The sequence below is a fragment of the Taeniopygia guttata genome, chromosome 1, assembly GCF_048771995.1.
Source record: "Taeniopygia guttata chromosome 1, bTaeGut7.mat, whole genome shotgun sequence".
Classification (NCBI taxonomy): Eukaryota; Metazoa; Chordata; class Aves; order Passeriformes; family Estrildidae; genus Taeniopygia; species Taeniopygia guttata.
This window is the reverse complement of record NC_133024.1, coordinates 109427501-109443378: the sequence shown is the minus strand read 5'-3', so window position 1 is coordinate 109443378 and position 15878 is coordinate 109427501. Positions and strand designations below refer to the sequence as shown.

The 15878-nt window shown below is 37.6% G+C and overlaps 1 protein-coding gene across 19 annotated transcripts in view; it reads right to left on the bottom strand.

Annotated features, from left to right (window-relative positions):
* Window positions 1-15878, bottom strand: part of KDM6A (lysine demethylase 6A) — a 149483-nt gene that overhangs the window by 18476 nt on the left and 115129 nt on the right. For all 19 annotated transcript variants that reach the window (XR_012058120.1, XM_072935291.1, XM_072935292.1 and 16 more), the window contains 3 exons: window positions 3056-3185; window positions 1471-1576; window positions 552-757 (listed from right to left, as the gene is read on the bottom strand). Coding sequence is in view for 18 of the 19 variants with exons in the window: in XM_072935291.1 (XP_072791392.1) it covers window positions 552-757; window positions 1471-1576; window positions 3056-3185 (442 nt within the window). In the remaining variant the exon portion in view is untranslated. The remainder of the gene's footprint in view (window positions 1-551; window positions 758-1470; window positions 1577-3055; window positions 3186-15878) is intronic.

The following is a 15878-nucleotide window of genomic DNA, read 5'->3' as shown; positions in this document are numbered from 1 at the left end:
CACAGGGTCCAGCCCCTCTGCCAAGGCAGGAAGGGGAAATATTATTTCTAATACTTCACTCTGTCACATAAGCCTAAAAACTTCTAAACTAAATATGAACTGTTATGTTTGGAACCCGACTAGTATTAGTGTAAACTTCTAATGAGCCACATCCAAATTAATTCAGGATAGTAGGAAGAACAAAGAAATCTGATTTCAAAATGTGTGAAATTGGAAGCAATCCAAATTGTAAGAAAACCTCGAGTTCTAGGTATTTTAATGTGAATTTTGACATTATAATACCAAAGCTTAAACTAATAAACTTTTAAAGTATGTAATTAACCATGAGGTTTACATTATCAAACTGAAGTTTACACTAAGCATTTGAGGAGAACAATATACTATTTGACCCTCTATTCAAAACAGATTTTGAAAATTTACCTGTGCTCTTCATGCTAATGGAAGTGTGCCTTTTTCCTTGGCACTTTCCATGTTTTCTAACAGCCATTATTAACTGGCTCCAGAGTAAGTATGGAGTTTGTGAATAACTCAGATAGTAGCAATTAACTTACCCTTAAAGACTCCTGGAATGAGGAGGCCTGGTACTGTGCATATTTTGCAATTGTTGTATGAGATCTACTGCTTTCACAACGCCAGATTTTCTTTGTTCCAGTGGGGTCCCAGTTTTCATCTGCTGGCTGCAGTAGCTGTGTCCTTACTTCTACTATGTGTTCATTATTCGCTTCTACCAATGTCTTAGTAGAGAAGAGTCCTAGATCTAATTAATAGTAATAAAATTAATAAATGAAGGTTAAAATAGAATAAAACAATTTCAGGAAAATGCCTGAAGTTATCGAAAGGTTTCCTCTAAAATAATTTTTACCCTTTAAGTCTTCACAACACTGCCCACCTGAACATTAACACCTAAAAATTTTCCTCCACATATCCAGTAGAAAATTAGAAAAAACTTGGCAGCTATGGACTATTTTACAGGAAACATTTTACATGCCTTGGCTAAACAAATCTGCAAACAATGTTCAAACCTATTACCATGAAAAGTATTTTTCAGAGCAGAGCTTAATGAATGTACTTCCATCATAAAACACATTTCCTACCAGCAGTGATAGTTTATCTGCCTAGAGACTTCAAAATATTGCACACAGTCAAATTATAGATCATTAGATCTAAACACAAAGACATGCATCCAGTTTCTTATAGGAAAATGTCTGGCTGTAAACTTCCATATCCACAGCTCAGTTCCCCACTGTGCTCAACAAAATCTGCTGTATTTGTGGTGAGGTTTTTTTTTTTAAAGACCAAGATTAGAAAGAACAGCCAACTGAGATATGACAAATTATCCTAACGACTTGGAATATACAGGTAAAATAGTATTATAGAAATAAAATATCCACTTCTGAGAACTGAGAGACTTCTCTTTAAAAAACATTAATTCCTCCCCAAAGTTACAAAAAAAAAAAAAAGTAAATTTACCTAATTTAAGCGCTCCAGCAAGGCCACGTATTACAGTAACAGGGTTGTTTGGGTTTGTACAAAATTGATGTAAAGGTGGAAAGAAAGCATCTCGTTTATTTTCCAACTGCAAAATCATAATGGAATATTAGATGTCAGATCAATCTAGATTCCTTATTTGTAGAACAAGAAAGAATAGTAAAAACAAAAGAGAAATAACAGAAAGAAAACAGGAATTTTCTGCATTTCCCTGCACTCTGGGGAATGAACAGCTACACCATACAGTTCTTTCTATTGTAAATGCTGGGTTCACTCGTGAAATTAATTTGTTACTGTAATTTGTTTCTTGGCAAGAATTATTCCCAAGTTGCTTCAGCTTTACAACTCAGGTTTCCTGAACTTAATTTCTTTATCTGACAGTAGCCTTGTACATTCCCTAAATCTACAGAATTCTCTGAAGAGCAATACAGTTACTTTTCAGAAGTAAAAAAGCGCTAATTTTACAGCTAATGTATACGAGAAACAGTATAATTAAAAGACAACTCTCATGGTATATCTCATGTTAACCAGAAAGGTTGATTTGATTTTCTTATGCTTCTCTGCACCTATAACCTCAATTTTATGCTATAGCCTCCCTCCTGATTTTTTTTTAATTGCTATGAATCCTTTAGAATGCTGAAGGCATTTCTAGCAATAAACAAAACACAACAGAGAGTTCCCAAACAGTGGCACAACTGCACAGGCTGTGGCAGTGTGGTGACTTTCCAGCTTTGTGAGCACTCAACAAAGCTGGGATGGACTTTTATTAAGGCAGATGAGTTCAGGTGCAACACCTGGAAAACATCTGGAGGCACTATTGCATCCAGCCAAACCCAGCTCTCAGCACACTCAGACCCAAGTGCCAGCCTCTTCTGGTCCCCAGATTAAGATGAACAAAGCCAACCTGAGCTTTTCACACTGCCTGTATGGGCATACTGTAATTTATTTTTCTGCTATTAAGGAAGTGGATATCCTGTAATTTATTCTTCTATTACTAAGGAAGTTAGCTCAATAAAGCTATTATGAAACTTTATTTTCAGAACAAAAGTTGTAATGCTTGCATAAGAAAATACTACTCAACTAAACCCTGCCTTTTCCTGGTGACATTTTGTTCCTAACATCACCTCAACTTTTATTCATTTTTCTTCACTATGTTTCGAAGCAAATTGTTATAGGAGTTCAGTTTAATTACTTGCTCATTTATACATAAGCTGTCACTTGCAAAAAATTGTACATACATTTCTGAAATACTGTGCACTGTATATAATGAACTGTTTTGCTTATTCTGCCAACATTTTGAGTATTAAAAATAAAAAATCTGAAGTATTGTTCCTTTTGATTACTGAAATTCTTAATTTACAGGTCCTTTGAGAGTCAAACTATGTCTCAAAATTTTCTTTATGGTTGGCATTTCTCCTGCCTATGTATATATATACCAGTTTGGAAAGCACCGTAATTATAACTCAGTGATGAACAGTGCATCTTTAAAATAATTACATTATGTAATTCAGATAGCCAAACAATTGCAAAAGACAGGCAGCAATGTACTGCCACTAGATTTACTTACATAAATACTAGGTGTAGGCGGATTCAGCTTGTCCTTTGGCAAGGGAGGGTATGGTGGAGGCGGTGGTCGTGGAGGTGGGCATTTATCCAATAGAATACTACTGTTAGATAAGCCATTTTTACCCAGATTCCTAAAAGGAAACAAGAGCTGTCTCTGTCAATACTTGACAAATAAAATAAATGCGTATCAGTGTAATCTCTTATGCAAAATAATGTTGTATAAGGAGAAACCATCATTTAAGATGCAAATAAAGCTCATACGTTTTAATCAAGAATTTTCCATGTATAATTTAACATTATTCAAACTTATTCTCACTTTGCCTGCTGAATTTGCAACATCACCACTATTAATTAAAAATACAGCCATTTTCAACAAAAGCAAGCATGACAGATTTTGATAAAATTGAACAGGAAAAGGTTTCCCCTACACACGAAGAACTTTAGCAGGTGGATGATCATTCCACAGGAGCTGAGGTAGCAGAACAAAAGTCAGAAGATGACCAAAAAACTGCTGAGTCACAGAACCCAACTACAGCTACACAACAGACACTGAACTGAACCACAGCTACCCCTCCCTGCCTTACACATTTTGAAGCAGAGGGAGCCACTGCTGTATAATCCATTTTTTGGAGCAATAGGGGAGAGCTCCGACCCCCAGTGAACTCCTGTGTCAATGCCCCTGTGTGTGACTCCAGGGAGAACCTCTCTGCCTGTATTTGCAGCCTCTCCCTGGACATTTCCAGGTGTGCAGGACCTGCTGGATGTGTAACTTTTCCTATAATGGATGACCTGAAAAGTCTCCACTCTGAGCTTAGCTTGTAGTCAATATCCAGTCACCATCACTAGGAATGTACTGACAAAACCATCTCTTAAATTCTTGTTAAAAATTACTCAACTACTTCAAAATTCTGCTTCCAACTATTCAAATCCTGCTTCCAACCTCCTTTGATTCACTGTTGTTACATCCCACAAAACAGGATGTTTCTAATGCATAGTTTAGTCACATATCTTTATAAAATTCACTGGTTACTAAAGTTTTGGGTTTTTTTTTTTTTTTTTTTTTTAATAAAAACAGTCTTCAGCAGAAAACACAAACTTTTATCAGATGAAACTCGCAGTGACAAAAACTTCTTTCTGAAACTGAGCAACATGGTACAGCCAGATACTGCATCACGAGATCACAGCTTCAAATCAAGGTAGCAGAACCCACAGGATGGACCTGAGGCTCAAGATCAGATAGACTGACATGACAAACACTTCAAACAAAATGGGCAAACATCTCACACACCACAAAGCACACCGGTCACACTGGTTCATTCCTTGTGCTAGGTGAGTCCAATGCAAGAATTCACTTCCAAGAAAGTGAAAGAGTGATGTAGAAGCTTTGATTAGTCATCATACAGCTTGGGAAAAAAATCACTGGCCAGTGCTTAACATCTGATTGCAAAAGCTTCATTGTCTGAACATACATAAAAAAAAGCCAACAAAAGCAAACAAAAAAAAGAACCCCAAAATCACATGGCAATATAAAATCATCACCACTCGGAAATTTATTGACTACAGCTGCATGAATCTGAGATCCAGACTATCTATGCAAAGCGAAACTAGAATCTAAACAGAAGGTCTCAGACTTTACTATAACCTTTGCATTACCAAACAGAGAAATACAACCAAGAGAAACAAATGCATAGTATTAAAAACAGGAGAGGACTTTGACAAAATTCAGTTTGCATTGATAAACAGTTCTTAGGAAATTTCTAACTCAACGAAAATGAGAAAAAGTGAACTTGAAGATAAAGGGACATTGTCAGAACTAATGGGACTCTTGAGCTGCTGCAGTCACAGCAAGGTAATCACAGTGAAAGCTCCAAAAATCCAGAGCATGGGGGGGTTTCAGGGAAGGGTGACAATGGAGAGAGGAGAAACTTCTGTACACTTAAAGGAACTACAGGTCTGAAAAGGCAGAGGAGAAAGGAAAAGAAATAGCACAAAGGAAAAGATCAGATTAACAAAGATATCTCATAAACCCAGCACTTGAAGCTGGTATTACCAATTGCACGCTATAATTTCCTATTAAGCTACTAAAATTCTATGTGGAATTTTTAAGAGGAAAATGGATAAAGAATTGCAAAGCTGAGATAGCAAAACATTCATAATTTAAGTGGCACAGGAAACAGATGGGCAGAATATTTAAAGTTGTCTTTAACAGACCAGCTTCATTCTATCGTATTTTTTTTCCTATCATCTTTTTTTTTTAAACTATGAATCAGAATATCTTACTATTAATAACAAGGCAAGAGAGCTATTAAAGAATAATTCTGTAATTGTTAGTGTGCCAAACAGAGCAACAGAAATTATAAAAAACACTATAGAAATACTAAAAATACTTTCTACCATGGTGTGAGTATCCACTGCCAGTCTCTCCACTTCTAGAAACATGGAACTACAGCCAGTGCAAGGAAAGTGAAAGACCTTTTTTGACCACAGCACCTGTGCTGAAAATCCCACACATCCCAGTTTCAAGAATACAGTTTTTGTGAGAGGATTTAATAGTGGCTGAAAGGGGCAACAAATGCACTGCTCAAGACAAAACAAACCTGATTTATGCCCCCAAAAGAAACTGGACACCCAGTCATCTGTGATGAAGGAATGAAGATCAGGACAAACTTCATTCATTTAAACTGACTTCTAGAGGAAACTGGCTTGTTGTGGACTGTGAATGGACAACACCCTTCACTGTCAGAGCAGGAAGAGAAGGCAGAAGCAGCTGTCAGGCTCAGAGGGACACGGCCAGGGATGCACAGGGACAGGACATGCAGCCTGTCCTGAGCCACAGTGCAGCACTCAGGCCACTGCAAATCGCTCCAGGGGTGAAAGCAACAACTCATTGAAGTGCTTCACCCTGAGAACCAACTCAAACTGCCATGAGAACTGCTTAGGAGAACATCAACCACTAAGGATGGAACTGGTGCCTTAACTTCACATAAATCAATCAATCAATTAAGTTGGAAAAGACCTCTGGGGTCACTGAGGTCAATCCATGACCCATCACTGCCTTGTCACCCAGACCATGGCCCTGAGTGCCACGTCCAGTCTTTCCTTGAACACCTCCAGGAATGGTGACTCCACCACTGCCCTGGGCAGCTCTCCAATGTCTAATCACCTTTTCTGTGAAGAAATTCCTCCAGATGTCCAACATAAACCTCCCCTGGCACAACTTAAGTCCATATCCTCTTGTTCTGTCATGGGCTACTTGGGATTATTTCATGTAGTCATGCGATCTCTTGAATAAGCAATCATCACATTCATTAGAACACCCCTTTTAATTAAATTTTACTGTTTTCAAGGATACATTCCCACAGCTTTTAAGAGACAGTTTACAGCCTTCAGTCTTAGGTAAAAACTTCTCTGGCTGTACCTAAACACGCAGCTGACCAAAAGCCCCGGTGTGACACAGTTTGAACAGTCACCCACAGAACACTTCTCAGGCAATTGCCAGACGCATCTTAAGTACAGGATTGATTCTGCATCATCCCACCTCCCCTCCAAAAAAAAAAGTATCATACAGATTTAAAGGTACCTGTGTTACACAGCGATACCAATTTTAACTCTATTTTAAAAAAAATTCTACCTCAAAAGATATTAAAGTTCACAGGATAAAACTTGTTTTCCCAGAACCAAGAATCATTATCAATAATTATCATTCTTTACATGTATTAAATTAATCACCTCAACATTTTTATTGTTTCACTCAACCATAAGGTCAGGCTGAGAAAATTATGTCTATTTCTCAGGAAGTGTGCTCTTCATGTCCTCTGGAACTTTTCCTGTTTTCCAAGAACCATTAAAAAAAACCTATATGAATTATAAACAGTTCTCTGGCTCGCCCTTTCAGAGTTCACCGATGCATGTTATCTGGGCCCCTGACTTAAAAATGCCAAATTTAAGTATAACTGCTGTTTAACCTTCTCCTTGAAAAGGGAGTACATTCTATGATGTGAACATTTTATCTGCCTTTTTCCCAAGCACAGAACAAAAATATTTACTGAGCACTCTTGCCTTATTGAACATTCGAATACTTCGGTGCAGACGTTTTTTTACTCTTTTTTGTTTTTGTCTGAAAATTTTCCTCTTCCAAACATAATTTCCGTGTTTTCTAGAACTCTTATCTTGGATACTTTTTAAAATATTTGCCTTTTTGTTTCTGCTTGGGAGATTACAAGTATTTGGTGATAATGAAAAGTTCCTGAACAACTTCCAGTTATCTACAGATTTGGATTTTAGGTACAATTTACAGGTCAAAACAGAGTAAGTTACAAGCATTTGTGCTTAAGCAGTTATTTTTGTTGTGAAGTCAGTCTAAGTGAATTATTATTTGAGGATTAGCTGTATGAGGATTAACAAGGTTTTACTGCTCAAGAGATTATAGTTATTCAGAAGAACAAAATTAATACCCTCTCTTCCGCCAATAAAAATCACATTTAAAATTAACACATGGAACTGTGGATTTATTTGATACCCAATCTCAATTCTATCAGAGGTAATTAATCCACAAAGAGGAAAGAACAAGACATTTTCGAAAGGTGCCTGCAGAAGGAATCGGCTGAAGCACTGGGCTGCACAGCACCCACCTGGTGCAGTCCTGGCTCAAAGCAGAAACTCCCACAATTAGCACACACCATCAGTTGCTTTCTTACTCTGAGTTATTACAAAACCACAGAAAAACGCCTGTCAATCCCCACCAGCCTGGGAAGGAGGTGGTTACACACAACACCCAGCCTGGCTCCCTGAGCTTCCCCTCCCCAAGCTCCTTCTGTAGCCAGGGGATAGAGAGGGGCTCTCCAAGGGAATATAAAGAAGTCAAATCAAGCTTACATTAGGCTTAAATGCAAGTAATGCCAGATAATTACACAACCTGTTTATCATGCAGTTCTCTACCCCAGCCTTTCACAACCAGGTACTAGTTGGCAATACTCCCAGAGACCTTTCATGAAACTACAGAAAATCCTACAATAGAACTGTGGATTTTCTCATTATGCAAATGTATTTCTAATTATTTTTCAATTCTGTTCTGATTTTGACCTCAATAGTACAGGTTGGCAGTGAATTTCATAGGTTAATTACATGTTATGTAAGAAGTAATGTTCCTTTTTTTCTTTTCTTAATGACTTTTACATCTTTCCTCTCTATTTCATTTGCTAATCACCTTGCTCTGAGGCTGTAAGACAAACAGAATCACATCACTGACTTACGTAAGAAAAGCATTATAACAAGTGGCACCAAACTTTTTCATACGCTTGCCTTTCCCTCTGAATTGCAAATTTTCCCCTTTTTTTTTTTTTTTAACTCAGATAATTCTGCTTCCCATTTGCAGAGTTCAGTATCTGCCTTTTGAGCAAAACAGAATCTCGTATTCTAAACAGTGTTCAGTTTGTGAAATCACAGTATTTCAAATTTTATTCTTAAAACTTTTGCTATGGTGAAGATCACTTGCCAGATGTAATGTGCTTTTAGAGGAACTGAGCAATTCTGTCTTGAAGCCAAAAAAGCCCTTTGTTTGTAAATAAAATTCCCAATTAAACAAAAATTGCTGTTGTTATTTTTAAAATCAAACCACTAATTTAATCCAGGTCCTTCCTCCACAAAGTACTTCCCCTCAAATAGATTTAGGCTCTTTTCCTGTGGACCACTGAGCTCCCAAATTAGTGATTCACTGACCTTCCAGACCAGGCTCAGGGAGCAGCACCTTCAGTAAGGACAGAACAAAATTTCTTCTGCCCAGGGCTCCAACAGAGCCCTCAGAGCAAGGAGAATTCTGCCCACCTGAGCCTCTGCACTGCCCACTCCTCCTCAGCAAATGGATTTACTGCCCTTGTGTAAATGCTGGCCATTTATCAGACCCTTTTCCAGACTCTTTAGCCCAGACCACCTTCACAGAATCAACAAATCATTAAGGTTGGAAAAGATCTCTGGGATCATGGAGTCCAACCTGAGACCAAACACCACTTTGTTAACTTGACCATGGCACCACATGCCAAATTCAGCATGGTGAACCCTCCAGGGAGGGCTCCCACCACCACCCTGGTCCATCCATTCCAATCACTTAAAACCTTTTCCACGTAAAAATTCCTCTGTTTGTTCCCTGTCCTGTATCTTTATAATTTTACAAGGCCCCTTGAGAGGCAGCTCATCTCTCCTGTTCTCCTGTCACTTTTCTCAGTGGATTCCTCTACACTTTCCCTCTCTGAACACCAAGCAAAAAGAACTATAAAAAGGTTTTATTAGCTCCTTTTGATACACATTACAGTCAAACCTACACCCCTCATTTGCCTTCCCCAATCATGCCAAATTTGTAAAGCTTTCAAGCTCAGAAATGCTTCAGAGTTGTCAAATGAGTCTTTCCATGTATCACCATAAAATGGGAAGGACAACATCCAGCTGACACGAAGTCACCCAGCTGGGCTTTTCAGAACTGCCTGAGGACCTCTTACCTCTAGAGTTTTGTTTGGACCTCTACCTGCTCTTTCAAGGCTGTGGACAAACTTTAATAAACAATGAGGGGGTGAAAAAATAATAACCAAGATATTTCGTACTTCTTTTATGAGAAACAATACCAGCCAACTCAGGAACTTCTCTATGCAGCTTAAACTAAGGACCTGACCTCAGATCAGTTTTAGAAAGGACAATTGATAGACTCTCTTAACTAAGATGGATCCTGGATTTTTATCCCTACTCCGGGATGTTAATTAGATGCACCACTTGAAACACTGAGTGAGAAATCAGCTGGTTTCACTTCAGTAGAAATAAACACCTCGAGTGTTGAATCTCAAGTCTCGTGATAATGTTTCATTAATTCCCCTTTCAGAAAGATTGCTCACAGGGAAAAGATACTTACATTTCTAAGAGCACAGAAAAGAGCTTTTGATAACAATCTTTTTAAGGAAACATGATACACAACCAGACCAAGAAGCACACTCTTCTTTTTCCCCCCTATTAACAATTAGCTTTTCTAATAACAAAATCAGAGCAGTTATTCTTAGCATATTTTCTTCTTTTAATTACATGGTTTTCAGTTATGCTCAAAATTACTTGGGGTTGTGTTGGTGTTTCATTGTTTCTTTTTGTTGATGGTTATTTTTTTAAAATTACCTTAACAGGAGATTCTCTTTACGAATCTCAGGAAGGATAATTAATCTAATAGTGCACTCTTTTATCTGTTAATTTGCTCAGAGGCCTAAAGAATTTGACTTTACTATGTAAACAGTTTACCAAACATAATTTAGTTGTTTTATAGCCGCCTTAAAATTTACTGTTGCAACCAGTTTTATTGGTAGGGAAGACTAACCAAATCACACTTCCCTGAATCCCCTCCTCAATTCCTTTTCATCCCTACACTCCAGCAGCAGTTTAACGAGATGAGCACATTTGCCACCCCACTGTTCTCCAGAACAGCATCCTAATGAGATTTGCATATGAGAGTCAATAGCTCAGCTCCTGCATTTCTCAATTCCTTGTGGCTTTTCAGGGACATTGTCTGGCCCTTCAAGGGAAGCTCCTTGTACAAGTATCAATTGCTGTGCCAGCACCCTATGTCTGACCCCTTCTCAGCCTCCTCAACAACCTCATTTCACCCCAGGAACAGAATGGAGCTCTGTTAAATATTTCCTCAACATTCGCACCAAGGAAGATGGATATAAAGAAACTTTTCAGCCTCCGCAATTATCTTGCCCTACTTAAGTGCTCACTTTAGTCTTTGGCAAAACAAAGCATTTACCAAGTCTGCTTCTACACAGCAGACAACCTATTCACACTAATAAAAGAAGAATCAAACTGAGTTTCTCTTTGGCCTGTGTTTTGCATTTTATAATACAAAGCATCTCCTTTCACCTAATGGCTTCACTTGAGCAGCTTTTATTAAGACAACACTTGCTTATGTAAGGCAAAATTACGGTCTCCCGGCATTTACTTTTGTCAAACTAATTCTGATTTTATTTTACTGTGATGCAAGACTTCTGAATGCCTGTTCTAATAAATTTCTTTCACTATTAAAACCACCAAATTTCCATACTTCTGATGCTCCTTTGTTCTTAAGCAACACACAAAACCCTTGGAACTTTAACAGGTCACTTTTTGGTGGTGAGCATTACCATGTTGCTTCCTAATAAAATCCCTCCTGTGAGATGAGGAACTTCATTATCCTGCAGTTCACTCTCCTGCAGTAAGTCAATTGTAGTTACCTTGTGAATCAACTCTCGTGCATTACTTAATCCCAAACTGAGACTAATTCCAGGTCTTTTGTGCTCTAAACACAAATAAACCTGTAGGGTCTGAAAGATGCAAAAAATGGCTCTTTTAGACATGACTTTTTTTTAAACATGAAAGCATCTGAAGAAAAAAAAATTAACAAATAGACATCTGAGGACTTCAATGCGACTTACAAAGAATATAAACACCCTGGCTTTGTAGTAAGCATATAGTAATCAGAGCCAAATGCAGAACAATGAGGAAGAAAATAAAAATTATTAATCTAGTGCTCCAGCTATAAAAAGAATCCAAGTTACATCCACCTGTTCCTACTCATAAAAAATTTCTATTTTCACCTGGAGAATACCATCAAGACAGCAGGGCAACAGATTCAAGTGACAATTCAAGTGAGATAGAAAGAAGACTATGCCAGAAGATAACAGAATATAATTATCCATATTAGAGATGAAGCCAGAACAACATTCTGAACATATCAAAATAAAGTTGTTGTATGCAACAACTGACACAAATGAATACGTTAAGCACCAATACAATGTAGCTTCAATATATAGAAACTAACAGAACAATTCCCCTCTCCCTGTGCATTAAGTTTATGTAACACAAGTTTCTGGGGTCTTGTCTGGTCTTTGTATCTGTTGTGTTTTAGACATTGTTGTTTTTTGGTTAGTTTTTTGTTTGTTTGTTTAAGAAAAAAAAATCAATTATTTTCACGTTTTCTACTGTGGATAGCTTTTCTGCAATTTTTAAAGTAATTCTAAAAATCAACACTTTTGGTCACAAATTCATATTTGAATCTCAAGATAGCACCTGCAGTGACAGCACCCAAATATAATCTGTACTACAGCAAGTACATTCAATTCTTTGTTTTTGCATTCCCACACAGTGTGTTAAAATAAAGATCAACATACGGTATTGAAGCTCACAGTACCTGATATATTAGCATATAAATATCTCCCATTTTACTACTTTTTTTTTTTTTTTTGCCAATCAGTAGGCCTTTGAGTACATTATTTTTAAAATTCTCCCTCCCAGACATTTTTCTTTATGTCAGTCACGCACACAACAGCTGTAACAAGGATGTTCTGCCCAAAATTCTGCTCCAGAGACCTCATGTGTATGCCTGGAGGTCTTAAAACAAAGCAAGGACTAATCGGCTACTCAGTGAAAGACTGGGAATTCCCTGTCTTCAACTTTATGAATACAAACTGTCAAACATATTAGAATGGCAGGGGGAAAAAAACCCACTATTAATATATTTTATAGGGTTTATATACAAAGTTATAATTTTTATTATTATGAAATAACAGGAAAGCAGCTCTAGCACAGATGAGTTAGTTTATTTCTCAGAATCTGGTTATTATTAGCAGACATATGCAGAATTTACAGAAAGCATTGTTTGCCTAGAAAAAATCCTGTCTCAAAACCTGTAAGCATAGTTCAGACTGATGCAGTAATTGATCTCAGAGCTGCTGAAAAAAGCAAGTCTCTCCTCCACTTCTCCCTATCATCCAGCTTTTAAGTCCTCTGCCTTGCTGAATGAAGGTGCAGACAGGCTGAAGAGGGAGCTCTCAATCTCTAGTCCGTGTGAAAGAAAGGGAAAGAAGCACATCTAACACCTTTTGAGCTGTCTGCAAACTACACGGGACAAAGTATTAGCTTACCTCCCTTGAAAAATTACGATTACGTGAGCCTGGTACTGTCCGTAAGAAGCCAAGTGAAACATCTTTATGAGCCTTCCTTTATCTTGGAAATTAAATATCATTAGGGATACTACACATCCATCAAAGAGCACAAACACAAGGACTTGCTGGTTTACAGACTTCGTAGCTAAACTGATAAACTGCAGATCTCTCAGACAACAGCACGCCAAACACATCAAAATGCAACATTTCACTGGAGTGAAACACTTCCCATTACTCTCTCAAGAAAGCTATAATCCCATTTTGGAGGCAAATCAGGTGAACTTTAAGAAAAAACTTAGTCTCTAACAGTTTATATTATGCCAATTTACAATGCACTCATCCTAACACCATACACTCAAGCTATTTTCATACTTCTACTAGAAAGAACACATACATGGTCCCAATTTAAAATAAAAAAGCTGTTAAAGCTGTTAATTTTTATGAATGTAGTATATGTAGCAATGTCACTTGGAAATGAACATTACAATAAGATTTAATATCTGAAAGATGACAAAATAGGCTCCCTAAAGATTTTTTTTCCTCTCTTTTATGAAATTTATCTTGGTAACAGATAGTGACAGACTGCTATATCATGGATCAGTATTAGTCATCAAATCCCACAACATTAGGAACTACAAGCTCTCAGTCACAGTAACAGATGCAGGGTTTTTTTTTTGTAGAATGATATAAACATGCTTTTATACTACTTTTTTAATATCAAAAAGAGTAATGCTCAAAACCACCATATTTGCTATAGAAAATATAGCAAACATACATCCTAAATAAAGTGTTTTGGAGTAAAATATATTGAGGCAAAAGATTTTCAACAAGAATTCTAACAGAAAAAAGCACAGATAACATTTCAATTAAAGAACTGCGAACAGAGTTCAGGATGGAAAACAGCAGAGTAGAGCCCAAAACATTCAATAACCACATGCTTATGATTAAAGGGACTTCTGTGAACTTTAAAGGCATCTTAGGTAACATTTTCAAACACAGTGGCAACTGTAAAGGACAGCTACAGAAATTACAGTGTTCTAAATGGCCATTTCTATTTCTCAATTTGTTTGGATTTTGAACCAATTTTTTTTAAGAAAGCAGGCAAATCTCTCCAAAGACTACCAAGAAAACCTTGGAGGACTTTGAGGTATTTTACATAGAGAAGGCTGTGAGCAGCAAGCGCTAAATGTGAATTTGCAAAGCTAATGACTCCCTGACAGGCTCCCTGCTAGCACATGCACCAGAGATGAACACTGACAGATTTAGCTGCAGCAGTTTAAGTTATTATTGCTCAGGGTTCAACCATCCTCCTCTGCCACTGGTTATTGCAAGAGGAGTGGAATTTGCTGTATTTCTAACACCGCTGTAGCCTACAGTGAAATATCTTTGCCACAAGTTATTGCTTGGAAGTGTTATCTGAACTTCTACAATCCAGCCTTCCACACTGTGCCACTCTGCATTTCCAGCCATGAAAATACCTGGGAAAACACCGTGCAATTTGCACAACCACACTGCAATCACTGCCAGGTTTTCTAGTGCTGGCCTCACATTTTGCCTTAATCTAGTCTGCCGCTGATCTAAAATGATCCAAGCTTACTGACTAAAGATAAAAAACAACAAAAAGACATCTGCTGATCAACTGCAACATAAGATGAACCAAGACTTAAACTCCTGAACAATCAAAAATACCTGAACTTCAATATGACAGACTCACAACCTGCTGCACAAATGCATTTTTAACACAATCCATCAGCATAGATGCTGAAACCAAAAAAGCCATCTCTGGTACAGAGCTGAAGGACAAGCTGACACACCAGATGGCTGTGTGACCACTCAGAGGGATATCAGCAGGCAGGAGAAATGGCCAACAGGACTCTCGGGGCGTTCAGCACAGGGAAATGCCAAGTCCTGCAGCAGGGGAAGAACTACCCCATGCACTGGTACATAGAAAATAGAGATTGTTTATGTTAGGGGTGACCCAGCATGAAGAGCTTTGTCCAGGCAGACTGTGGAGTCTTTCCACCCTTGGAAGTATTTAAAACCTGGCTGGACATGGCCCTGAGCAACCTGCTGTAGCTGGCCCGACTGGGAGTCAGGGATGGATGAGATGATCTACACAGAGATCCCTTCCTGGAGCTCCCACCTCAACATCTTGTGATTATTTATTATTTTTCCAACGAGAACACTGATTTGTGATGACAGACCAAATCTCTCTGACTTATCAAGAAAAAAAAAGATTCTGAAGGGCTTAGCAGCACTAAGCATGACTTCTTTAACATTTATAATTTTCAACATCTACATTGTTGCTGTTGTTTGTTATCTAAAGAGAAGCATTTGTATAGCACCTACAAGCTATGCCCATGAAAGACGACTCATTACTGAATAAAAGTCCAAACAACTTATTTTCATTTTGTAGGAGCTGTATCAAAGCTCCTTATAGAAATTGAGCTGCAAACCCCATGAGAAGGACACACAATTTGACACAATAAATTTATCTGACATTTACCGATATTATGTACCTATTTCAGAAGTCTTTCTTCTCTAAGAAAACAGTCATATAAATGCTAGAAATAAAACCATATTGATGTCCAACCAAACCAACCAAATAATGAAATAGAACCATTAGACACAGAGGTCAAAATTTTTTTTTCCAGTTTAAAATAGTCTTTTCAACCATATTCTCTACAGTAATCAGTTTCACAAAAAGAAATCTAAATGTTTTGAGAAGAAACAGGACTGTACAAACTGATGCCGTAAAATATTTAAACATTCCAAGTATTTTAAATTATTACTTAAGCTTTTAAAAATCTGATTTACTGTGCTTCTTTTAATACAAAACCATTTTTATTTAGTAAGAGAGAGCTACTCTGGCCATCT